The following is a 26,895-nucleotide window of genomic DNA, read 5'->3' on the forward strand; positions in this document are numbered from 1 at the left end:
TGATGAAGCTTTTCACAAAGCCGTGGTCAGTATCATAAAACTGACTAACACGTACCCTTGTAACCACAATGAAGACATAACTGCAAATAGATACAACATTAATAAAAGTTTTGCAGCGATAGTGAGGACAGGACATACAAAAGAACGCCAAAAATTGTGCAATATCGAGGATAGAGCCTTGAAAATTCAAAATAATGCCTAAGATCATGAAATGGTGATGAGGACAGAATATCCAAAAATAGAAAGCCAAAGATTATGTAGCAACAGATAAAACTGAACTTAAATATATTACAATGCCAAAAATTTTAAAGTGATCGATAGAACGGAACTCCAAAAAATAAATAATAAGATCAAAGAATGTAGTGACTGTGTTGACAGAACCCCAAATCTGTCATTCTACACATAAGCCCTGTGGCAAAATGTTTTTCAGGCTTTCTGCGACAAACTTCCCTATCACTAATATATTTTGCTTTAAGATACTTTTAATTATAACAATTACTAATTTAAAGTAACAATAATGTTGTTTTTACAGAAGAAAGTATAGAATAAAAATATATAATAATTTTTAATTGTAAAATTGATATTTTTCTAATTCTAATATTATAGGAGATATTCTTGCATTGTGTAGGCGGAAAAATACACTAATTATTTATTCTTTTGAATTTTGTAAACCATTACACAAATTAAAATTTGTAAATAAATTAAAATTTGTACATAAATTAAAAATCATAAAATCCGTGCAGTAACTCCCAAAATAAAGATCCCAAATCACGCGAGTAGGACTATTTAAAAAAGATACACAAATAAGTGTATCTCTTCAATAAAAATAAAGATACAAATAAGTATAAATATATGGTGTTCCTTAAAGGAAAAAAAAAATGAAAGACAGAACATCATTTCTAGAGCGAATTATCTTTTAAACTTTTGCGATTTCTGAATTTTTTATTTTAAATTATTAATTTGAAATTCTAGCTGAAGATTTACCGATTATTATTTATTTTATTTTAAATCTCAAATAAGAATGGAAAAATCATGATTATTTCTTTATTCCCTGATGGGCAAGAAGACATCTTTGGGAGAAAAAAATTCTGCAGAAAAAAAAAGAAAAAACATTTTTCAAAAAATTGTGCTGAAAGGAAAATCAAAATTTTCCCTTTCCTAAATGAAAAATCTTTCTGTAAAAACTCTAAGGTTATGCGACAATGTCGCTGCAATTCTGCCACAGAGCACATCAATAAGTTATGTTTCTCAGTTTAAAGCAGTCACCCAGCTTTGAAAGACTAGGTTCCTTAATGAAACAGTAATAAATGTTTCACTTCATACTTACATCTACAGCAGGAGATAAAAGCTTGCAACAGGTACGAACAGCTTCCAATCGTATCTCTTTATTTTCACTAGATAGGTAGTTCTCAGCACAGTAGCGAACAAAGAGCATTAGAGGACGTCCTGTAACACATTCAAAAGAGACAAACTTTTACTACTAAAATATGAAAGCTCTTAATTTTTAATAAAAGATATTTTTAAAACTTCTTCATAGTTATTTGAATTTTGCAATTTGTCAAACAAGTTAATACACTAAAGGAGAAAAAAAATCCTAACACTAAAAAGGAGTTGTGCTAGATTAATTAAATTTGGTAGGCTTGCTTATACAACTAAAAGATGTCTATTCAAATTTCACACTTAGTGTATAAGTTTGGCGCTTGTAGAGCCACTGTGAACATGCAAATCAGGACTGCTTCGAATATGTCTTCCACAGTTCGTAAGCATTATTTTTTGTTAAATTTTCACATAGACAGTTGCTGTTAGTCAAGAATGATCACATTTTATTGATTTAAGAAAAAACAGATGCACTTTTAAAATTAAAAAAAAAATTGCTAACTTCTAATAACCCACATTTTTAAGTTTTATTTTAAGTTTGTATATTAGGTATGTAAGTTTCATTTTAAAATTTGGGATTGGTGCATGATTTAAAAACAATTACTTAGGAAATAAAAATTTTCACATTTATTCATTATTAAATAAGTACTTATTTTCTTGCAATTAAAGATGAAGCATTTGAAAATATCTGGATTTCGCATAATTTTTTTTTTAGTTTGTATTAAATATTTCATGTTCCCCAAGCACCAATTTTACAAACTTCACATGATAAATAAAATGTGATGAATAAAAGTTTTATGGAAAAAGTAATTTTGACGTTACCTTGAAAATCAAAGCTGCCAAGAGTTTTTAAAGCTAATGTTAGGCTTGCAGCATCATTCACTTCTAGCAAGCTCTGGTGAAGGCCTGAAATGTTAGTCGAATAAATAAATGAAACACTTACCAAGAACAACACTAAATTAAAACTACAATATTAGAATAATTAGAAATAAAAGTCAATAAAAACTCAAGAATTAATTTTCTGTAGCTAAAACAGATGATCTTTATAAACTTCTTTTTCATTGACTCAACAAATAGGAGTGGGCCTTGGCCTTAAGAAATTGGTTTTCTAGCAGCAAAAGCTTTTCTACCAGCAAATTGTTCTAGTTTTTTGTCCACAATACCAACAGACCTTTTTCAAAGCCAACTCAAATTTGGTCTGCCTTTTCTTTGACTGCCTGCTGGATTGGTACTGTAGATTTTTTTGTTAAAATTCCTTAGAATGCATAAAACAATGTTCCATTTATTGTTTATACAAACTTTTTACAAGAACTGCTTTGATATAGGCATGAGTAGTTATATACAATAACCCGCAAAAATTTTTTATTCTTTTATAATATTCAATTAACAATCTTTGGGATAACTAAGAATTATTGTCACCAGGCATGTTGGGAGAAAAATTTTAGAGGGAAGATTAGCAGAAATAACTCATTAATATATATATTAAATTGTTTATATGCATATGTGGGGATAGCGAGTAGTTATCAACGTCAACCTTCATCTATGACAAGATACCACCATAGAATTGAGTTAACTTGTCTTATATACTAGCGAATTGGAATTGTAATTTTGTAGTGGTAGACACCTACACATAGAAATATTTTTTTCACATTCTTGTATCTCTTTTACATATTTTTTCTTCTCCTAAAAAAATAGTGCAGTTAATTTTAATTTGTTTTCTCTTCGTTGGTGTACTAATAACTATTTCTCCTGCTTGCTCTAAAAACCATCTTTTCTGTTTTAAATTATGACCTTTTTTTTAAAAAAAAAACATTCTTTGATTTCTAGTTTTATTCACCATTTTGAAAAACTTCTGGCCATGGCCAAAGACAGTAATAATGTAAGAAATTTGTTCTAATATTTTTACATGACAAAGGTTTTGTTATCTCAACTATATTGAAAGAAATGATAAAAGATACAAATTCCCAATATAAATACATATTATACAAAATGAGAAAGTAAACAAAGAGAAGAAGAGATTTGTATTGTAAGATAAGTAATAAAAGATACAATTAAAAAACAGATACAAGAAAGTAAAGAAAGAGAAGAAGAGATTCGAATTGTAAGATAAAGGTAAAAGATAAGTAATAAAAGGTACATAATAAAAGATAAAATTAAAAAACAAATAAAAGATAGTAAAGAACAGATTTAAATTTTAAGTCTAAATGTTTAAATTGTTTACAACTGTTTAAATTTAACCATTAAAAGAAAACTTCAAAATGGCTTCGAACTTCTGCTTATGAAAATAATAAAACGCGATTCTGTTTCAGATTAATAACATTTTATTTATTTAAAACTTGCTAGTGAACAATAATCTGAACTACTTTCTTTCTTTTTTTAATTCTTAAACCAAAATTTCAAGAATCTTGTTAACTTTAGATGGGTCAAAAAAATATAACTTATTTTAAGCTGTTTCCCAATCATGTGTCAGAATACATCCAAGAAAAATTTTACTAGTTATCTTCTTTAAAAATATGTGACTTCTGAAAGTCTACTTTTATTCAAATGACAGTTAAATCTTAGAAAACAATTAAGAAAAACGAGTTTAAAGTTCAGTGCTTTTAATTTTATGCAGTTAATTATTAATATTATTATTATTATTTTTTTTTTTTTTGTAATTTTATGTCTATTAATATGTAGGAGATAGACCATAAAACTAAAACCAGAGTTTTCAATTTTATGTTCATTTCCTCACGTAGAAACTTCGTACAAATTAACAATGTATATTAAATTTTACATTTTTAAAAGTGATTAATTGCTTCAGACAAAAATATTTTGCACTTTATAAAGAGAAAAAAAAAATCTGGAAATTCTATCACATGAAGAAATACTGGGCTATGCAGAAAAAAATGCTTACTCGAAGAAGGGGGTAGACTACTTAAATGTTTTGGCATTCCTGGGTGTCTCAAGGTTCTCCTCATCAGAACGACAGATAACATCTTCAAAAGACCCTCTTGAATATCCTTCTTCAATTGTGGTATCTCAGTGGCCAATTCACGCAAAGAGGCAGTCAACGATGGGCTGCAAAATACATTTATGCTAAATATATTATAATTATTAATATAAGCTAAAAATATAGAGGAAACATAGAAAATAATAAAGATTAATGAAAAGAGAAGAGGAAAAATTATCGAAATAAAATATTTTTTAAAAAAAAAATTTTAAAAAAAACATGTATTAAAAAATTGAAAAACAAAAAAAATGAAAAGATATACTCTCTTCGTCAACTCACACCATTATATCCATAAAAAAGAGTGCTTTCTAATATTGTATTAATGTAGCAAAAGCAAAATATATCAATACAATAGTGTGAGGAGCACTCGAAAAAATTGAAACAATCATATTTAAAGTTAACAAATTAAGTAAAAAATATATCACGCAAACACATCTTGCAGAATAAAAAATATGTCATGCAGACATTTATACTTAATTTAAAATTCAACTAATCAACTGTTCCTTTTGTGCAACTTTTGGGTTTGTTTGCAGAAACAAAACTAGAAAGAAAAAAAGAAAAATAATTTACCTAATATGTTATAATTTTACCTAATGTTTAATAATTTAGTAAAAGTTCGTCTTTTGCAATAAGTGCAGAACATTTGCAGTTAACAAGTCTTGCAGCAGAGCGTAAGATATAATTTTGCTCTAGGCCAAGCAACTAAGAAATACATGACAGAAATAAAATATCAACATTAGCTCATTTTCAGAAAATTTCAATTGGGCATTTCAAAATCAGGGTTAGGATTTTGATTGAATGAAATTTATTCTTTCCAGAACACTGGAAAAACAAAAGAAACTGAACAGTATAAAAAAGAAACTAATCAGAAAAAGAATCTTGACATAATAGAAGAAACTAATCAGGAAAAAAGAAACTGGACAGAATTGAAAAAACTAAAAATAACTATTTTGCAATATTATAAACAAATTAAATTTAAACTAATTAAATTTAAGATACTACTAGAACATCAACAAATTTTCACATCATTCTTTAAAGGAAAAATAATTTTCATTTAATTCAAAATTTTTCAAAATTTTAAAATCGATAATCATATTATTAAAAAGTCAATTTGAGTAGTCACACTTAATAGCGTTTGATTATAAAACTATTTGTAATTGTGAATTTAGTGTGTGATTAGTACTAGTGTAAAGATCTAGTATGCAATTTGTTAATTTAGTATAACTATTAATAAAACTTAATTATATTTTAAAAATTCTCATAATTATAAAATTACATTTTAAACTCATTCATTTAAAATATTGAAGAACTACTAATATAGTTTCTTAAGAAATTCATTAAATTTATACTTTCTACCAATTTGTTAATAGCTTTTACTTATCTAAAAACGATATATTAAATAACTCAAAAATTAATATTACATTATTTAAACTTCACGGCAACTATAAACTGTTTGAAACATTATTTCAATATTTGATAACTTTTTTTAAAAAATAATTTTTTTCTATTTCTTCTATGCAGGTTGAAAGAAACCTGTTTCTTGCAGGTCTGTTTTTCCTCCTATGGAAGAAACTTTCTATCCTGGTTCAAAATTCTTATAACGAGTAATGATTTATTATTTTAAAATATGGTACTTACCTTAAACCAGTAGCCATCATAGGTTCTAACAGTTCTTTAATGTCAGACATAATGTTGTGTCCAACAGCTCTAGCTAGCATACTGATACAAGTAAAAACCGCTGGTTCTATGGGAGGTGGTTTCTTTCTGCAGTAGAAAAAATAAAGAATACATATATTTTCATATTCTTTATTATTATTAAAATGACACTACACAATTTTTAAATATGTTAATAAAACAGAATATTATGATGCATAAACTTGTCAGACACTAAAACAATGAAAATTATTTTTAAAACTTTCTTCTTAATGTAGAAAAAAATATCCAGTTTTATCTTAAAAGCTTTTTTTATCTGATAAATGTAATGCTAGAACAAAAGGTAAGTTTTCAAGCAATTGTCATTAAACACTATCATTTTGTGGGGATAGCAGTTATCGACAATGTCAACCTTCATCAAGGAAATGTTACTCCAATATAGAATCGAGTTAACATATCTTACATGCTAGGGAATTGGAACTGTATTTTTGTAGTGGTAGATATATACTAAGTATCAATTGAATTCAATACCAGCTATAATTTTGGTGGGGGAGTACTGTAGTGTGTCTACCACTGCAAAAATACAATTCCAATACATTAGTATATAAGACATGTTAACTCGATTCTATGTTGGGGTACCTTTTCTATATATGAAGGTTGACATTGCCGACAACTACTATCCTCACAATTTATTTAACACAACTTAATTTAATATTAGATTTTATATTGCTCCTTTTATATAAAAATTTAAGAAAAATAATTTGTTGTATTTAATTTTGTAGAATAAATAAAAATTTATAATAAGATTTCACACGTTTCCTTTCCTGATACCACCACATCTTGATGCCTAAACAATTATTATAGTACAGTGTCTTATGTTATTTATGCTCACTAAGCAAAGTAAAATATGTTAAAAAATTTGAAAAGATATCAAGAACTGAAAGTGAGTTTTTTTTTTGCATAATTGTTTGTTGGATACTGTATGTGTATTCAACTGCTTTATAATAACAGTTAAATAGATCAAGGCAAATTGATGGTTAAATTAGGATGTTTGTTTTGTATGGTTATCAGGACGTTGTTAATTTTCTGCAGCTGAAATTTTTTAAAAAAAATAAATAAAAATGTTTAAAAAAGCATCATTTATTTTTTTTTCTTCTTTTTTTTCTAACAGAAAAAAGGAGAGGGTTTTGTTTATGATTTAAATTTATGCATTTTTTCAGCGTTTGCTTGATAAATAACAGTCAACAAGTTTCTTTAGTGAACCTGTCAATTTTTGAATGTGGGTCAAATTTTTGTCAATCGAATGTTGGTCAAAGGTCAATTTTTGAATGCTAAAAATTACGCATATGTTAGGGGGACACAAGTGTTTTAGAAAAGTTTAGGATGGGCATAGCAAAAAAAAAAAAAAAAAAAAAAAAAAAAAAAAAAAAAGTAAAACATTGGTTTAAATATTTAGCATTCTTGGGAAATAGTTCAAAAGATATTAATCGGATAAAACAGAAAAAATCTGTACAAATGTATTTGAAATTAAAAAAAAAACATTCCTGCAAATATTAATCTGATAAAAACATAAGTTTACCTAATAACCACGTCTTTAGAAGGCAATGAAGATCGAATAACCTCCATAATCTTTGGAATAAAAGGGTTGATATGCAACTTAACAGCTACAGCTAAAAGACCCACAGCATTGAACGCATTGTATCTCTCCCTCTCACGGCGCAAGCAGGATAACAAATGTATCATTGTTTCATTCAAATAGCTAAAAATACAAAGAATCATTCTAACAATGCATCTTAGTTGTCTAAATTAGTTTTCTAACTAAATTTCAAATTCTCATCCAGATTAATCACAAAGAAAATTCAAATTTAACATTATTAATGATCATCATGATTTCATTTTGGTATTTATTCCATAAACAAATTATTATAAAACTAAAAATTTCGGAATAAAATATCAGATAATCAACTTAGGGCATTTTTTACATACAAAGTGTAAAACAGGATACTAAATATATAGCAGGGCTATATCACAAATTATTATGAACAAAAACAAAATTTTGCTAAGTGTTCTGGAATTAAAATTACAGCAAAAGCTGATATCATATTTTTAATGGATCTCCATTAAAATAAAAACTTAACATTCTTTAAAAAAAAAGTTATAATAATATTATAATAACAATATAATTAGAAGTAAGCAACAACATAGAAGGAAAAAATATTAAAATGAAAAATATTAAAAAGGATTAAAAAAGAAATATATACTATATGAGTGAAAGTGGATAATACTAAATTATAAATTAATTAAGAAAGTTATGCAAAATAAATTTCCCTATCAGAAATAATTCTTACACAGAATTAATACTAGATTGCCAAGAATTAATACTAGATTGCCAAGGAAATCATTTTGACTGCTTTTTAATCTCAATTAGAAAAACAATGATGCATATAATGACACAATTTATTAGAATTGTGTGACTTTTTGTACAACATATATTTTTTTTATTGTTAATACTTACTAATAACTTGTTATATAACTGTTAATAATATAAAAAATATTAAAAAACAATTTTAAACAAATTTCTTTACACATTAGTTATTCTTACACTCCAGTAATTTTGACTGCTTTTGGGCAAATATATACTTTCAGTCTAGAATTAGTTTCTATTGTTAATGAAGCAAACCAAAAAAATTTTTACTTACAATTATAAAACTTGTTTATTCAAAAGATTCTTTCAGTCAATGTAAAAAAAATTTTTTTTTTTAATTATTCAATATGCTGCTTGACTTAATTTACTAATGGTTGAACAAAGTTTGAATCAAAAAATGTATAAAGCTCTCCACCAATTTGATCTAAGTTGTTTTAAACCTAAAATTAGAAGGGAATAAGTCTAATAGTTCTTGAGGTAAAAAAGTTTACAATTCTTTTTTTTTTCAGATGGCAAAATATGCAAAAAGTGTAATTAATTTAAGGAATCTAAACTTTAAACAGTTGTCCTAATCAAATTATTTGGGCCATATTTTTTAGATTCTAGCTACTTCCTTCTTATTTTGATGGTCAAAAATCCAAATCAATTGAAAAAAAATTTGTTTATTCAGCGAAAGTGTGTTTTTGTGTCAGATTTTGTAATTTAAAATATTGTTTGCTCTATCTAATTGATATGTACATTCAAAGTCAATACCTTAAGTAATTAAAAATGAGCATAAGTATGTGAAAATCTACTCATTAAATCAAAAGTTATTAAAGTTATACCTGCAAATATAAAAGAAATAAAATAAAATAGATTTTTAAAACAAATAAGACTTAATACAAATATGACTGAATTATAAACACTTGAATATTCAACTCATCACTATCTATTACCTTTTGGCAAACTTTTCTGTTGAAAAAGCAGCCAGTCGAGGAATAATATTCAGAAGAGTTTGTTGAATATAGATGCTTTTTGAATTTCTGTACCTAAGCACTTGTTGACAAATCTAAAAAAATGTTCATAAAAAATATATACTCTAGGATTTCTGTATAAAGAGTTACAAGTTAGTTACAAGTTTGATGACATATAATTTTAAAATAAAATTAAATTAACTCACAATGAGTTTTAAAAAAAATTCAATCAATAAGCTGTTTTTTCAAAATCTATTTTTATACTTCATTTATAAATTTACCAACCAATAACAGAAGAAGGCAATACTAAACACATACTAGAAATGTTTCAAACTGCCAAACATTAACTTTTGAACGGATATTTATGTTACTTCTTACTTACTTATTACTTGAATTTCAATCTAGGAAAGTAATTTATCCAAATTTAAAAAATTTAATTTAAATAATCAATATGCACTTCATATAAGTTTTTCACATAAATAGTAATCTATTAAGTAATAGCACTGTCCTTTCCTTGACGCATAATTCTCTACCACAAAAAATTTTAAAAAGGAAGACAAAATAATTAATTTTTTTTCTGGGCAAAAAACAGAAGAAAAAATGAAAATAATTTAGCTTTTTATTTTTCTTGACATATTATTACTGAATCAATTTACGCATTTTTTTTCTTAATCATAAAACATTTATATTTTATGTATATCTTTAAAGAAAAGTTTTGTATAATTTTAAATAAGGACCTGCTTTTAGTAAAAAATGTCCCAGAAATTCGGAAGTTCTGAGAAGGAAGGACCTGTACTCTCCTAAATCTAGCGGAATCACTGGTAATTGTAATTTGATGTTACACAAAGCAGGAATAAAGAAAAGACTTACAGTGTCAAAATGTTCTGCGATGAGTTGTTTGCATGCATTGCTCTCATAAACTTGTATTCTTCTGGTAGACACGACATCTCCGGGGTACGTACCCAGGGCCTTGTGATATTTGACGACAGCAGAGAGACCAGCTCCTTTATGAGACCCATTCTGGGTGTTTTGATGGAGTTGGTGGAATGCCTTGAAGCTACGACTCAACGATCCTGTTCCAAGCTCTTTCAAAAAATTATATCGATTTTGGCCTGATTCGTGAGATGCTTGCTGTTGAATTTTATCCTCCAATTCTTGTCGTGTCATCTAAAACAAAAATGGTAAGTAAGTGATGAGATAAGGATGCATAGAATAATGAATACTAATTATTTTGTGTTTGGCCTAATTAATTTTTTAACAGTTAACAGTTTGTGCACAAAAATACTTCTTACAGTTGAACTTATTTATAATAATAACACAAGGACTAAGACAATTTATTTTTTCAGTTAGGGTGCTCATCAAACTAGTATTTAATATTATTTTTAAATTTCCAATGGCCGAGGTTACAGAAAACCACAATTAGAGAAGAATTGAAAAATAACATTAAAAGAAAGAAAAAAGTGTGTGGCAGAAAAGTTTATGAACCATGAATGTCCATAGCTGCCAACATGGATAGGAAAAAATCCAGTAGATTTTACAAAATAGAAATTTCCTGATAACTGTTGCATAATATACTAAATATTTTACATATATGGAATTTCAGGAATTTTTATTTTAATCAAAATACAAATTTTTTTTTACTGTAAACTCTATAAATGGTCTGCAATATTTCCCATTTTTGATTGACATTAAATGAAATTAAATTTAAATGTTTTTTATTATGTTAACTCACAATTTTAAATACTAATAAACAAGTAATTTATTATTGATACTTCAAAGATTTTTTTAATTAGTTTAAAAAGAGATTTCTGAATAAAAATAAATTGAAAATTTCAGAACCAAAAAAAAAAAAAGAAGAAGAAGCTTTAAACGGATTATTAAAAATGAGGCTTGCGTCATTATGTATTAGTAATATTTATTTAAATATTCAAGCTAGCAATAAATTGTATAAAAATTCTATTTCAATACAGCATTTTAAGTAATTTACGAATACTGTAATTAAAAATACTGTAATTATTTTAAGTAATTACAGTATTTTTAGTATTTTAAGAAATTCACACAGTTTTAGGGAATTTTCCAAAACCATTAGAATTTTTATTAAACCAGCAAGCCAGGAGAAACTGGCAAAATCCAGTAGTTTACTCGTAAATCCAGTAGAGTTAGCAGCTATGAATGTCCCTAGAGTACCATTAATGTCATTTATTGCACAGCAACGATGAAAATGGTTAGCACCCATTTCCTCCCAAAGATTGCGGAGCCTGCAGAAAGGTCTTAGACAATATTAATACATTAAAGATGTTTAAAGAGGCAGATGTGTCCAGTAGCCTCGCGAAACTCGCCAACAGCTCTACACCTAGGCCACTTCGGGACATATCTATATTATATAAAACGCTAATACGCACGTATGTATGTATCAATAAAACCGATGATATTTCTTTTCTCGCGCTGGCAACAGTTTTCATTTTTAATTGATTGGATTTGGCGCACAAGAGCACGTAGTGAGCAACCAGATAACAATAACCAGAGTGAGCATTATCAGGTTGTTCAATTCAGATTCATGCACTAAAAACATGACAATATTTAATTTAAACTCAATTAGGAATTAATTAATTGAAGTGCGAATGCTTTAAAAGGCCTCTGTTGAATTGATATTTTTCTACTGGGAGCTACCTAAACGTCAAAAAACGTTTAAGTGTTTGTATTGAATACATTGAATTTTTTTATATTTCGCGTTTATTTATGCATTGAATTTTCACGCTTTAAAATGCAGAATATTAGTGAAGCAATATTTGATAATTTATTTTGCTAATATGTTTCTTATTTAGCTAATGTTTTGATTTTTTCACCATGTACAATCTAAATAGCTAATATACTTTTTTAAAAGTCAATAAGAACATTGGTAGAATTCTTCTACATAAGTACAATACTATGTCTTTGATGATAAAATACTATGTCTTTGATGATAATATATTATGTCTTTGTGCTAGAACATTGTGTTCATTGGCGAGCGAGCCATGGTTCACGGCATGAACCACATAGGATTGCGTAGCAATTCTCGGGGGATGGCAAGCGTTAGCGAGCAGGGGGCGGAGCCTCCTAGTTGGAGATTATTCCACCAGATCTTGTCAAAATTTCTCACTGTTTGGTTAAAGATCTCTATCTTTTTTAGTTCTCAAAAGGGGTAGCATTCCTTGCTGTTTGTAAGATAAAAACACCCAGCTTAGCTAGGTAGTCCGTTATTCACTACCAGCAGCATTGCAGTGTCCCGGAATCCACCGCAAGACTTGTTCTGAAAGATTATGTAGCCCTAACAGGAGTTTTTTGCACTCAAAGATGTCAGAGGAGGCAGCGGTTGAATTAAAATTCATTGCAAGAATAGCCGCTTTGGAATCACAAAAGATAACACGATTTAATATAAATGCTTATACTAGAAAATGCTTAAAAACAGACTCATTTTTAGAATTTTGTATTAACACTCATTGTTGAGACTTGACATTTGTTTTTTGTACATTTTTCTTTACTAACTTTGGCAGTAGAATTGAGTAATAGTTTGGCAAAAATGTTAAATTTCAAATTAATCTAGAAATTTTGCAATCTAATTAGGTGAGTGAACAGTTGCAGTGACAAACCACTTTTAAAAAGTCCCAATAGCATTATGAACAAATGTATTGAGATCTAATTAAGTAGGACCAGGGTTCTATCCCCAGAACCAGCTCAAAGTTTACTCAGCTGCAGATTGATGTATACCTGTTTGCCTGGAAAGTAAAAGTGACCATTGTCATAAATGTGTGGAAAGTAAAGATTAATGTTGACCCCAGTGGCTTTGAATTTGTGGAGCTTTAGAGCGGACAACAACTGACTATAGCGAGTGTGCTTATCTTTGATGCCCTTTAACAAAATACAGAAGAATTTTAAAGCTAGAATAAAACAATACTAGGAAATTTCATTCTAAACCAATAGTAGCATATTTAACAATGGTCACATGGTTAAGCATATTAAAATGGTTGATCAAAATTTTTTCCAGGGCTGCCTGAATTTCCCCATTTGCACAATCAGACATAGTCAACAAGTCCATTTGGAAAATAAAAAAATATTTAAGAAAAATTTCAGAACATTATAAAATATTCATAATAAAAATTTCATTTCATTTGTCCAATAGAAGCTAAGAAATTTTTTTAAAAATAGAAACAGACATTTTCTTAAGTCAACCTGGTAAATGAATAAATAAGATTTAAGCCAATTACTACTGACCTCTCCATCTAAATTACTACAGCGAAGAAGTTCATTAAGCACTAGAAGTGATCCGTGTATTTTGTCATCACGTGCAACACCCTTCTCTTTCAGAGCTTCTTCTAATCCTTTTGCAGCTACGTCATATGAAAGCTGGAAAAAAGTTTAAAAAAGATATTAAACTCTTTATATTGTTTCTTCATTAAATTTTTTTGTAACAAAAGTTTGTTACTTTTTAGGAGTAAAGTATGCATGCCTTTACTTCTAAAATAAACACATCATGATCCTCCCATTACAGCGATTTTTGCATTATGACAGCCGATAGATGAATTCCCGTTCACTTTTCCAATCCCATTGTAGCTACAAAAATATTCAGGAGAAAAGTTGTAAAATGTAACCGATTGTACACATTTTGCTATTAAAATTTTAATTATGCCTTATTCTTATACATAGAATATATAAAAACAGACTTGTTAGTAAGTTGAAAATGAAAAATTTTTTTAGAAAAATTATTGTAATAAAAATACAAAATTTTTTGTCATTATTTTTTTAGAAAAAAAATTATAACAAGACCAACATTTTGAGGAATAACATTGATCTTTTAGGTACCTCAAACTCAAATTGATTCGTTTTTCTGATTTTTGAGTATTTTAATAAAATTCTTTGATATTTTCATGATTTTACCATATTCTCCCAGATTACCATGTAACAGCTGGCAACTAAGTAATAAACCTCAAACAGCAAAAAAATAATAATTTCCTCTCTATAAACAGTACAGAACCCGTTATCCGGAAATCATAAAACCGGAAAACCAAATAACCGGAACAAAATTTAATACATTTTTGCGCCATTTAAAAAAAAAAAAAAAAAATTTTTTTTCCTCATAAGATTTTAGGATTTTTTTTTTCTTTTTTGAAATATGTTTACCTTACCATCATTTTGGAAATAATCATTAGTGTATTCCTTCATCGTTTTTTCTTCTTTTTAAGATTAATTCCAAAAAAATATTTTTTTTTGTTAGGTTTAACAATAAACAAACGGCTTTTTGTAGAGATTCAGAAAACCGGAAAAATCATTTATCCGGAATAGCGATGGTCCCGATCGTTCCGGATAATCGGTTCCCTACTGTATTTCTCTTTAATCAGTCAGATAATTTACGGAAACATAGTGCTCATGTAGAACACTATTAATCAGGGTGCGTAGCCAAATCTTTCAACGAAATATAAGCACCTTTTAAGTACTCTTTAAGCACTCAAAAAATATTTTGAAGCACTATATATATTAGCAAAATGCAAAATAATTTTCAAAGACTTCAGATGATCATAAGAAAATAACTCGTTTCTGACAAAGAATTCTTTTCTTGATTATATTAGCCATGATAAAATAATCGAGAGATTTTTGGGGTTCGATATCAGAGGGTAGAAAATGAAGCCTGAAATTGAGAATATCTAGCAAAATGTAGCAGAGTTGCACATGAGAAGGCAATAATCTCACCGAACCCAGGTCATTAGAAGCACATATGGACTCGCAAGTATTTCATCAAGCATGTAAAATTAATGGCGCTTTCATACGCTATGGACTGGTGGTACATCGAAATGAATTATGAAAACGTTGAATAGAGCAATGTGAAAAACAGGCTTTTGCATAATAGGTGGCTAAAATCAACATGGTAACGAAAAAAAATCTCATTTTTGAAAAGGGAAAATTAAGCACATTTTAAAAACACCCAATGAAAAAAGCACCTTTCAGGGCTCTTAAATAACAAAAAATTGGAAATAAGCACCTTTAAGCACTTTTTAAAAATGCTATGCACCATGTTAACATCAGGAACGTATTGTTGGTAAAATGTAAACAAATAGAAATGTAAACAGTATTTTCCTCTTGGCTGTGTCACTTCCTGTGGTAAGTTGGGTCACTTCCTAGGGGAAGTTGGGTCACTTCCTGTTATCTCAGCTAGAAGGAAGTGGGTGTTTCTGGTTTTAGTTAGTTATATCTTTGCTTTGGTTAGAGGATGTTTCTTCTCTTATGTTATGTTTAGAAAGAGCTATGTGATGTTAAAGAGTTATGTTTAGTTTATTTGAATGTAGTTTTTCTTACTTTATATTTAAAGATTTATATTCAATAAATATAGTTGTACCTTTTCCATGAAGTGAATTTTTGAGTAGTAATAGATGTCTTCAATATACTATACTTAGTAAGCTGGCTCCTATTTTTCAACATTAATCACTATACTAATGAGTGAATTTGACCAAATAAAGAGCAACTTAATATTTGGGTGGCCAAATATTTTGAATCAAATAAGAGCTATCTTTACTATTTTCAATACTAAGCTTATTTCTACTTAAAATTTCGAAATTTATTGATTATATTTCAAAGCATCACATACAATGTTTAGAATGTAAGAAGGCAGGGATTGGTTTCTTGACTTGAAAAGAACACACTGCAGACGGAGTGTGGTCTTAAAACCACAAGATAAAAACCCCTTGCACTCTTATTTGCTCGTTATATTTCATTAATATTCTTCACTAAACAAGTTTTAATGAAATTTGTTGAATTACTATTTTAGTGACTGACAATTCAACAGATCACTTTATAATATAAAACAAACGTTAAATATACATACACTGTAACAGAGGGGTGGGGTTACTTCTTTTGTCTCTCGCTGTGCTCTCACAACTAAAGCAGCTCTTAGAGCAGCAGCCGCAGATTCCCGGATTTGAGGCTACAAATTAAATAAAAATAAATCAAATCAATAAAATCATCAAATGTGATATGCAAAAACAAAAATTATACAGATATCTTATTCATAAGAAATTTTTTTGTTATCTATTTCGACAATAAACTGCATTTTAGTATTTGTTATTTAGTCTTTTTTAATTCGTCCATATAAGATAAAATATCAAAAATTCAAGGGTAGTTGGAAAGAAAAAAGATTATAAAAAATTATTTAAAAAATTTTAACTTTCATAAAGAAAATTATTGAATCAATAAAAACAAAATTGAAGAAAATAAAATAAAAGTTTGATGAAATTTAAAATATTGGACAAAAAAAAAACTTTTAAAATGGTGATCAATGAGAACAAACAAAGAATTTAAAAAGGTAAATATCAATGAATTCAAATGCCTGAAATTAAAAAGCTTAAATATCAAGTATTATCTTGATTTAAATTAGTTCAACGAAACATTTTATTTAAAAAAAAGAACAGAAATTTAAAGAAAAACTTTTATTTCAAGACTACTTTTTAGCATGTGTAAATCAATTAGGTTCTGAATTTTTTAATATTTTTTTAAGTAAAACTAAATATTTGATTCATAAAGTTTCATTAAACAATAGCTTCCCTGCTATAAACTGTTTCCAGTTAACTTAGAAAAAGTACTTTTATTCATCTAAATCATCTTAATTTTAAGCTTTTTAACAGTTATTCTTGAAAATAGCATTTAAATTTGTTCAGTATTGGATTTTTAATCCTAATTTAAGTATTTGAGAGATTGTCAATATGCTTGTCAAATCTTTAAATTAAGATTAAAAATTGCCATTTTTGACAATAACCGGCAATTCAATACCGTTTTCGAGAATAATCATTAGAAAACATAAAATTAATGTAAAATTAAGATCATTTAGATAAACAAAAGTACCTGTAAAGAGGCACATAATTTACAACAAAAAATCCGTTCTGCAGCGTAAGATGAAGTTTCCAATCATGAGTACCTATCTATATTTCAAAAACTCAAATTTTGAAGCCCTGTGTTATAATTTAAAATCTATCAACATCCAGGGGTAGCAGCAAAGTTTTTTTTTAAATTTTAGGGTAATTTGAGGAACTTTTTTCAAAAAATTTTAGGTAAATTTTAGGGGTAATATATGATTTTGCTAGGATAAACACAGATCACACGGTAGTTTATTACATAACAGAAGATTATTACAATTCATCCACACATATCATAAATAATTTCAAGCCATAAAATAAAGCTCTGAAATTTATTAAGTCAAGAATGAAATCTCTAAAGTGTAAAAATGAAATTTCAACTTTACATATTACCTATCAGAAATTAAGTGCATAATTCAGGAACAGGCAAAAGTGAGAATAAATCAAGAGAAAAAATAAATTAACAACAACTTGGATTTTTATTTAATTTTTACCTTCTTAATCAAAACTAGAAGTTAGAGAAAAACAAATTAATCATGATCATTTTTCTAAAATATTCTTGATATGATTTGTGAGATTCTTTTACTGCCCTCAATAGTGTTGTGGTGATCTTCAACACTCCTCCATAATTTCGAATGGTATCTTTGATTAGTCTAAGAGACATAATAGTATTCTCATGGTGACTCACATTAAGCATTGCTTTATTTAATAATCAAAAAACCTCTCTCTCAGGATCAGAATTCCCATGTGGCAAAATTAAAACAGTTTTAATTAATGTAGTTAAATTCTTATATTTTTGATTATTGCTTTTTTATTTATATTTAGCCTATAACTCTAATTTTTCAGGAACACCAACAAAATTTTATCAGATTTTTAGGAATTTTAGGGTTTGCACATACTTTTAGGAATTTTATGAATTTTAGGGGAAATGCGACCCCTGAACATCATAATATAATTAGCCTTAAAAAATAAATAGTTTTAAGAAAGCTGAAGAAAAGAATAAAACAGATATACTAACTTTAGGATCCTTATGTGCATTAAAAATGCATTCAAAAAATTGAGGCACTTGCTGAAAGAAAAAAGTTGGTGTGGAAACGGCAAGCTCTCTTAACACAAGAACCTATGAAAAAATATATAGCATTTAAAATATTGAAAAAATTCACTTTTATACACAATATGAATAAGACTACAGTAGAACTCTTTACAGTATAGGGCAAAATTAATAGTGACCACTGGCCAACTAAATATAGTAAGTGGAAATTAAAAAATTGCCTGTTAATTGCGACTTTTTTCAACATAAACCTCCTGCGCGTTTACAGTACTTGTTACTACAGTAGAACTCTTTACAGTACAGGGCAAACTTAAGAGTGACAACTGGTCACAGGGTGACTAAATATAGTAAGTGGAAATTTAAAAAATTGCCTGTTAATTGCGATTTTTTTCAACATACACCTCCTGCGCTTTTAATAATTATTTTTTTAATAAATATGGAATCATAATTAATATCTCATAATATTTTGAAAATTACTTTACTTCATGTTTGCCTCTTGAAATTTTGCCATTAAATGTTTACTATAACTAGAAAAATACTTCAAAAGGAATGCTTTACATTAAAAACATCAATAGTTTTTTTTATTGTTTAAAATCTTTAATTTTGGAAAAAAATGGCTACATGTTTTAAAAAAGAGCCCCCTATTAAAAATGCTGCCATTGGTCATTAGTGAAAATTTCCTAATTTTGTCCTATATAGTACAAGTACAGTAATAATTAACGAAACTAAAATTCAGTGGTGTTACTAGGACCTAATATGAAGGTGTGTTATGAAGCAGCAGGTAGGAAAAAAGTAACTAATATTTGTCTAACCAAAGAAACTCCCTATACTTTAGTAGTTTAGAGCACTGTTGGTGAGTATGGTATCGCTCCCACTGCACGAGGGAAAATTCCTGCATTTGAGTAATATTAAATGATAGAGCTAAGCCTGTGGCTGGGACATCTCGATAAAGCAAAAAATTATCAATGATTCCTTTTTTATGATATTGTAATCGTCACTTAAAATAGTAAAGTATTAAAACACAAGTGAGGGTCTTTATTAAACCTTATTTTAGTCGCTAATTACTTAGAGTAGTTTTACTCATAGTTTAATATTTATATACTTACAAAATCAATTTAAAAAAGTTCCCCCAGTAACCTGATATACCTTTCCATAAGTATTGGATAATCAGGGTTCTACAGAAGTTTAATTCTTATATTAACAGTTTGTATTATCATAGCTTTAGAGCTATCAATAATTCTATTAATTTCTTTATTCTTTTTAAAATATATCATTGTTCAGGGTGAGTTGCCAGATTTTCAAACAAAAAAATAAGCACCTTAAAAACTTTTCAAGCACTCAAAAAATATTTTTAATAACTTTCCAAAAGAAAAAAAAAACATAATTAGGATCTGTGCAGCAATAAAAAAAGTAATAAAAAAATTCTATCCTTTAAAGTTCTTAATTTAGAAACAAAACATAAAATCAATAAAATTTAGAAACACATTCAATAACTTCACATAATCATGATAAAATAACTCGTTAAAATATAAATCATGCGTTTTTTGTAACTTAAAACGTTAATCGACAAGGTAAAGAAAAAATCTTTTTTTAAAAGATGGAAAATTAAGCACTTTTTACAAACCCCGAATGAAAAAAGCACTTTTAAGGGTCTTTAAAAAACGTTAATCAAAAATAAGCACCTTTTAAAAAAACTATGCACCTTGTTGTCAGATCATAAATATAACATCCACGTTATAACATCCATTTTCACGCAGATGACTGAGTCTGTTATATTTGACAGTGTAATTTCTAAAAATGAAGGCATTCATGTTAGCTGATAAATGTAAGTGAAAAAATATACTCACAGCAGCGTGCCGTTTAGCTTCATGTCGATCACCACTTAACCATTCAAATGCTCTTTTGGCTTCAAATTCGACATATTCAGCAGTATATGTACCACTGGCTAAGGCAAGTCTCCCAATGGCATAGGCTGCCAACTCCATAACTCCTATATCACTTGAAGGCAACAGATTCCTTAAATAATTAACAAATCTGCTTGTGCGAGTACCAGTGTTACCCACATTGATCCCAAGCAAATTAACTAAAATAAAAAACACCGTATAATTAAATAAATAAAAGCATTTTATAAAAAAAGTACAATCTCACTTCAAGAATAAATAATTAAAGCACGTAGGAAATGTTTTTGTACAAATTTCATGGCCCATATCAGGATTTCTGTTATAATGCTTATTTTTGAAAATAATTAATACAGGGCAAATTGTATTTTAGGAAAATCTAAAATTATGTAATTTTTGTGAAAAAGTAAATAGATTCTTAAATATGGAATTAAAAAATGGGATATATTCAATAAATAAATTACTTTTAAAAATTTAACAATAGAAAGTACAAGTTGTTTTAAGTAAATTTTTCTTGTCATATAAAATTTGGAAATAAATAACATTTTAATAATGATCATCGAATATAATAAATAAATAATCATTGAATATTATCGAAAATATTTATTATAAGCATACTAAAAAGTTCTTAATTATTTTTAGAAAAAAAACTAATATTTTTAAAATAATTGAATGATTGGATGATCCGTGGCGGATAATCTGAGTTCTATAGTAGTTTTAGTTAACTACGTTTGTAATAAAGTTGTTGTTGACGTATACCTGTTTAGGCATAGGGGGTGTGATTGTTCATTTTCCAGTGGCGCCATCTATGGCCAAGAATTCGACTTCAGCCACACCACACGTCGCATCCGTTTATAAGGCGGACCCATTTATACATCCATTCATTTATCCACAGATCGTAATTTTGACTTGAATCAGAGAATAATCGACCTCTAATCCAGTACCCCCAGAGGTATTGATTTGTTATGGGAACACGGAGGACTTTTGCGTCTCGACAGACTTAATGTGCATCGGTCGGCGGGGGTCGAACCCACGAACTCTCGGACATGGGTCCAGCACCCTACCAATCAGGCTATCCCGGCCCTGTAATAAAGCAGTTGCAGTTAACTATGAAAAAACAAAATAAATAAATAAAAAGACCACAAAGCTTTTCATTTCCACAAAACTGTGGCTTTTCTCCCTATTAACCTTTTGTGCCATTTTCAGAATAAACATAAAACATAAATAGTGCTAGCTTTAGATACGCTAATCTTGTCCTAACAGTCATGAAGAGCTGTTGAAAACTTGCAGCAGTTATGAAAATAACAAATTATTAACAAAAACATCATTTCATAACTGTTGTAAGCTCACAGTTATGAAAATAGCACATCATTCGCAAAAAAAGCTTTATTTCATACAACGGCAAAGCCTACAAAAAATAACCTTAAACACCTTTACTGTATTAATATTCTCCAAATCCCTTTCTGCAATTTTATTTTATATCCGTCGTTGAACAGCCGACCCAATTTTGGGTTTACAACTACTAATGTACATACTCCATAGCCTTGTAATTTTGAATCAATCCAGAAGACAAGGCCCAGAGGTATTGATTTGTTATGGGAACATGGAGGACTTTGTGACTCAAGAGATTTAATGTGCATCAGTCACCATTTACTACACGGGGAGTCTTTGGCCAGAGCGGATTGAACCCACGAACTCTTGGACATAGGCCCAGTGCCATACCAACCAGGCTACCCCAGCCTTTTTCTGCAAGGAATGCAATCTTCAAGAGAAGATGGACGTGAATCCTCTTCATGCTGGATGTGATGCTGAAAAGCAATAAATGACTCTTCTTTGTGCAATTGTTATTGGTGCACTAGGGATAGTCCTGGTTCATAGACAGTTTTGTCATCACGCTTTCTCTTTCATGTTTCAAAAAGTTATTTTTAATTCTTCTCTTTTTCAGGGTGCATAGTCAAATTTTAAACAAAAAATAAGCACCTTTTAAGCAGGGTTCGTGATTTTTTTGATTTTCTTTAAAAAAATCGGATTATTTTGATTTAAATCGGATTTTTTTGATTTAAATCAGATTTTTTTGATTTCTATTCAAAAACACTATAAGAGCTTTAATTTATGATTAAAAAAACCTTATAAATGTTTAATCAAAATTAAATTAATATTAAAACTATATTATAACAATATTTTAGAAGCTCTAACTTACTAAAATAATTTTTCATTATAATGCATAGCGACCATTTTGATACAAGGGCATGATTGAAATTAAAAGACAAGATAAAATAGATAATTTAAAGAATACTACTTTAACTAGTAACACAAAGTTTCAATTAGCACACCATAATTTTAATTTAAAATTGTGATCTCTTTTTTTTTCCTCATGATTTATAAAATGGCAAAATAAATGCAACAGATTGTGTTTATAAATGTTGTCATTCATCAAAAAATAAATATTCAATCTATATATTTTTATGTTAAAATATTCATTTTTAATCCTATATCAAAATACATAAGTTAAGCTAAAAAACATTTTTAAAAAAATCTATGTACTCATTGGAATTTTTTTTCACAAAAGAAAATCTGATAATTTCAAAGATACCGTAAACATATTATGAGAAGAAAAATAAAAACCAGTTAATAACCCTACTGCTTCAAATAGACTTTGATAGGGAAGAATGACACTATATCAGGAAAAAAATATCTGAACTCAGCTTTTTTTTTTTTTTTTATTTTTGGCATATTAAGGTAATTTCTTTTTAATATAACCTCAAGCTTTAGAAATATAGAAATTTCCATCAATAAACTATAATGTAGATTTGAATTTCATGCTTTTTTAATCAAAAGGTAGAATTTTAATTAACATTTGCTTTTTGAAAAAAAAGCATGTTTATTTACTTTCTACAGCTATGCAAGTCTATATTAAGACAGCATTAAATATTTACTTTAATCTGTACTTTCAATGTTAAGAATCAAAAGATTTTTAAACATGTAATTTTAAATGTGTTCAACACACTCCAAGAAAGAAAGTAATTTCGTTAACTAAAATTAATTAATGCAGCAATTTAATTAAAATAAATTTTAAAACTAAGAAAAGAAAATAATAAAAGTATCAATAATTTAAAGCACTGTTTTTTAACTTTTAAAATCAATATAATATATATATATATAAATTAGTAGATTTAAATCAATGATTTTTTTAAAAAAATCATTTGATTTTAATCATGATTTAAATCGTGATTTAAATCAAGCTGATTTAAATCAACGAACCCTGCTTTTAAGTACTATGTATGTTATTAAAATGTAACATGATTTTCAAGGACTTTCATGAGAAAATAACTAGTTTCTGAGAAAGAACTCTTTTCTGGATTATATTAGCCGTTATAAAATGATCGAGAGATTTTTTGGTTCGATATCAGAGGATGGAAAATGAAGTCTGAAATTGAGAATATCTTGCAAAATGCAGCAGAGTTGCACATGAGAAGGCAATAATCTCCCCAAACCCAGCTCAGTAGACGCACATACGGACTTGCAAGTATTTCATCAGACATATAAAATAATTGGCTCTTTCATGCGCTATGGACCCACACCATTTTGTAACCTCTGCCTTAGGAAAACGTGTAAAACGATTGGATCTTTTGTGCGCTATGGACCGACGGTATGCCGAAATGAATTGTGAAAACGTTGAATAAAACAATGTGAAAAGCACGCTTTTGCATAATACGAGGCGAAAATCGACATGGTAACGGAAAAAAATCTCATTTTTGAAAAGGGGAAATTAAGCACTTTTTAAAAACTTTCTAATAAAGAAACACTAACACTTTCAAATAAAGAAAATCGAAAATAAGCACCTTTAAGCACTTTTTAAAAACACTAAGCACCATGTTTTTTAGATCAGTGGCCTTTTGTAACCTCTGCCATAGGAAATTTTTTTTAAAAATTCAATAAAAAAAGTACACTTACCGATTGCTAAAATCCCCCCTTTCTTGTCATTAACGTCTGAGCTTGAAACCATTTCAAAAATGTGGTGATTAAACTCATCCAGAAAAGTGGTGACATCTTCAATGCTCATTTCCCGCAACTCTGTTGTAATATAATGATGAAGCTCACGTGTTGTTTTGAGCCTAACATCTTCATTTTTGCTCTTAAGACCAGAAACAAAAACTTGCAATGAAGATGCCATCTGTAATTAAACAATAAACATATGAAAATACAAAATTATTCATTAAAAAGTTATCCTCACAATGTGCAAAACTGAAGTTTTTTGTATACACAAATACTTGATCAAAACTTATCTGCAACACAGTGTAATGGCATAAAGTAAATGGCAATCAAAAATGTCAGAACAAAAAGACATTTATATAATACATGGATGCAAATGATATTTATGTAATATAATTTTAGTAACCTTTACACCCAGTGGCAGAATTGCGGCAATACGGCGACGTTGCAGAACGTTAATCAGAAAGATTACTGTTTTAAGTAATAAAAAAAAAAATTTAAAAAATTCCTTTCCTTCAGAAATTTACACGTAATATCTGCATCATGCATTTAAGTAATAACTCTTTGACATGCTCAATTTATGCCGAGATTTATTTCTATTTTTTTGGAGGGTCTGCCACTTATAGAGTAAGAAATATTACTAAGGATCTATTAATTATTATTATGCTCCTTGATTCAAACAATTATTGTTTGAAAACTAAGAAGACCTTTGGTTAAGAGAAAAAGCAGAAGCAAAAAGTTAGGTAAATCCTCTTTTATGTTTATTTTCTGGTTTTTCACTAGCCACTACCCTCACGTTTTCAAGACTTGTGAATATTATTCATTCTTCACAAAAGATATGTCAGACAGTACTTAACCTTAAAAATAACATCTGAGTAGAGTATACTGAGAAGTGGCAATTAACCTTTATACATATATGTAGGGTATACTGAGTGGTGGTACTTAAGTTTATAAAAACATCAGTGTAGGTATACCGGACAGTGACACTTAACCTTAAAAATACAGCAATGTAGTGTATGGTATACTACACAGTGGCAATTAACTTTAAATATGAATGTATGTAGAGCATATTGGATAGTGGCACTGGATTTATCAGATTATTAAAAATAGAGTAATTATTAATGATTACTATCTTCGATTTGGCGAAAAAATTTACCAATCGACAACGACACCCTTTAGCGGAAAAGTACTTTATAAATAGGGCTAACGACAAAATTAAAAAAAGTTTAATTTGATGAAGTAAAATTGCAAATTAAGTTTCATTTTAAAAAAATGACAGAAATCCAAGTTTGAACCAATATAAATTGAGAGAGGGCAACATACGTAAACGATATATACCATTAACAAACATCTCCTAAGTTTAGAATATCAAATTTTGCAAAAATTAGGAATTAAATATATATATATTTATCGGATCGAAAATCCAAATCCAATTATTCTTCATAACATTTATTTTAAAAACCGCATATGTATTTGGAGAAAGTAGAATGATCTGAGTGAACACAAAATTCAGGGCAATAAGCTAAAAATCAGGAGTAAAGGTTTTTAAACGAAAAATCAGGAATACAACAAACCTTGATATAGTTAGTGCTACAGAGTTAACACTGATTAGCTAGATAAATGTATAAGACACAGTTTCATATACATATTGATAAAAATTTATAACAAAAACATTAACCATAACATTCAGAAGACAAATATAGACAGAAAAACAAGAACTTTATTTAAACTATAGCCCACAAATATTAAATTGTTTCATAACTTGCTCAATTTATTTCTTCATTCATATAATACGCTTCCGACTGCTTATTTTTACCTGACTAAAAAGATGAAAAGAAAACAAGCAAAGCATAATCGAGAGACATTTCTTAGGAGCTATTCTTGTTGCATGAAAAAATTGATGGAATATCCCCAAATTCGTATCTGCGAATTTTTTCTCATTCATAGCTCAGTCTGAACTAAGACATTTTTAATCTGCATCACTCCCAATACATTTGATTTCGCAAAAAAAAAAAAAAAATGGAAGCGAGAATTTTAAAATGTTTAAAATCAAATGTTCAAATCAGAAGAGGGCGGGATAGTGCGACTGGTAGGACGTTAGTCCCGTGCACAAAATGGTGACAGGTGCACGCTAAATCTGTTGGGGCAAAAAGTCTTCCAATTTTGCCTAATAAATCTACGCCCCTGGAGTTGCTGAATGGTTCAGGTCAAAATTACTATCTGCGGGTGCATGTGTGAATGCGTCCTCCCTGTTAAACGGGATGTGACGTACATATGTTGTCTCTGGATCATCCTTAGAGGTGTTTCCCAGACCATCGCCAATAGCCCATTATGATGCTGCTCTAGTGTGACGTAAATAAAACTAACATACTGTACCATGTCATTAATTGGAAATTAAAGTTAATCAATTGCTAAAACTAATTAATTAATTAATAATAATTAATATGTCATGCTTATTAAATACACACAATTGCAATTTAACAGAGAATAGACATAGACTGATAGATTAAAGTATGTAATTAATTAAAGAAATTGTGTTTCAATTTTACCTACTATTATGATTAAAACATGTCTTTATCAAAATTAGATTTCTCAGAAACTATGCGACCGATTTCACTCAAATTTTGTATTTGCCATCTAAAGTTGCATTCTATAAAATGCAAAAAAATTGTAAAC

The 26,895-nt window shown here is 28.4% G+C and overlaps 1 protein-coding gene across 1 annotated transcript in view; it reads right to left on the reverse strand.

Annotated features, from left to right (window-relative positions):
• LOC107439010 (serine/threonine-protein kinase Tor) overlaps positions 1-26,026 on the reverse strand; it is a 100,623-nt gene extending 74,597 nt beyond the window's left edge. Inside the window, exons 1-13 of the mRNA XM_016051467.2 lie at positions 25,794-26,026; positions 24,181-24,400; positions 20,176-20,411; positions 18,296-18,397; positions 16,254-16,352; positions 13,652-13,783; positions 10,271-10,567; positions 9,383-9,495; positions 7,602-7,781; positions 6,008-6,133; positions 4,274-4,437; positions 2,200-2,283; positions 1,328-1,446 (exon numbers count right to left, since the gene is read on the reverse strand). Of these exons, the coding sequence (XP_015906953.1) occupies positions 1,328-1,446; positions 2,200-2,283; positions 4,274-4,437; positions 6,008-6,133; positions 7,602-7,781; positions 9,383-9,495; positions 10,271-10,567; positions 13,652-13,783; positions 16,254-16,352; positions 18,296-18,397; positions 20,176-20,411; positions 24,181-24,400 (1,872 nt within the window). The 5' untranslated portion in view covers positions 25,794-26,026. The remainder of the gene's footprint in view (positions 1-1,327; positions 1,447-2,199; positions 2,284-4,273; positions 4,438-6,007; positions 6,134-7,601; positions 7,782-9,382; positions 9,496-10,270; positions 10,568-13,651; positions 13,784-16,253; positions 16,353-18,295; positions 18,398-20,175; positions 20,412-24,180; positions 24,401-25,793) is intronic.
• Positions 26,027-26,895: the final 869 nt, after the last annotated feature.

Source organism: Parasteatoda tepidariorum, chromosome 10 (genome assembly GCF_043381705.1).
Source record: "Parasteatoda tepidariorum isolate YZ-2023 chromosome 10, CAS_Ptep_4.0, whole genome shotgun sequence".
In the NCBI taxonomy this organism is placed as follows: Eukaryota; Metazoa; Arthropoda; class Arachnida; order Araneae; family Theridiidae; genus Parasteatoda; species Parasteatoda tepidariorum.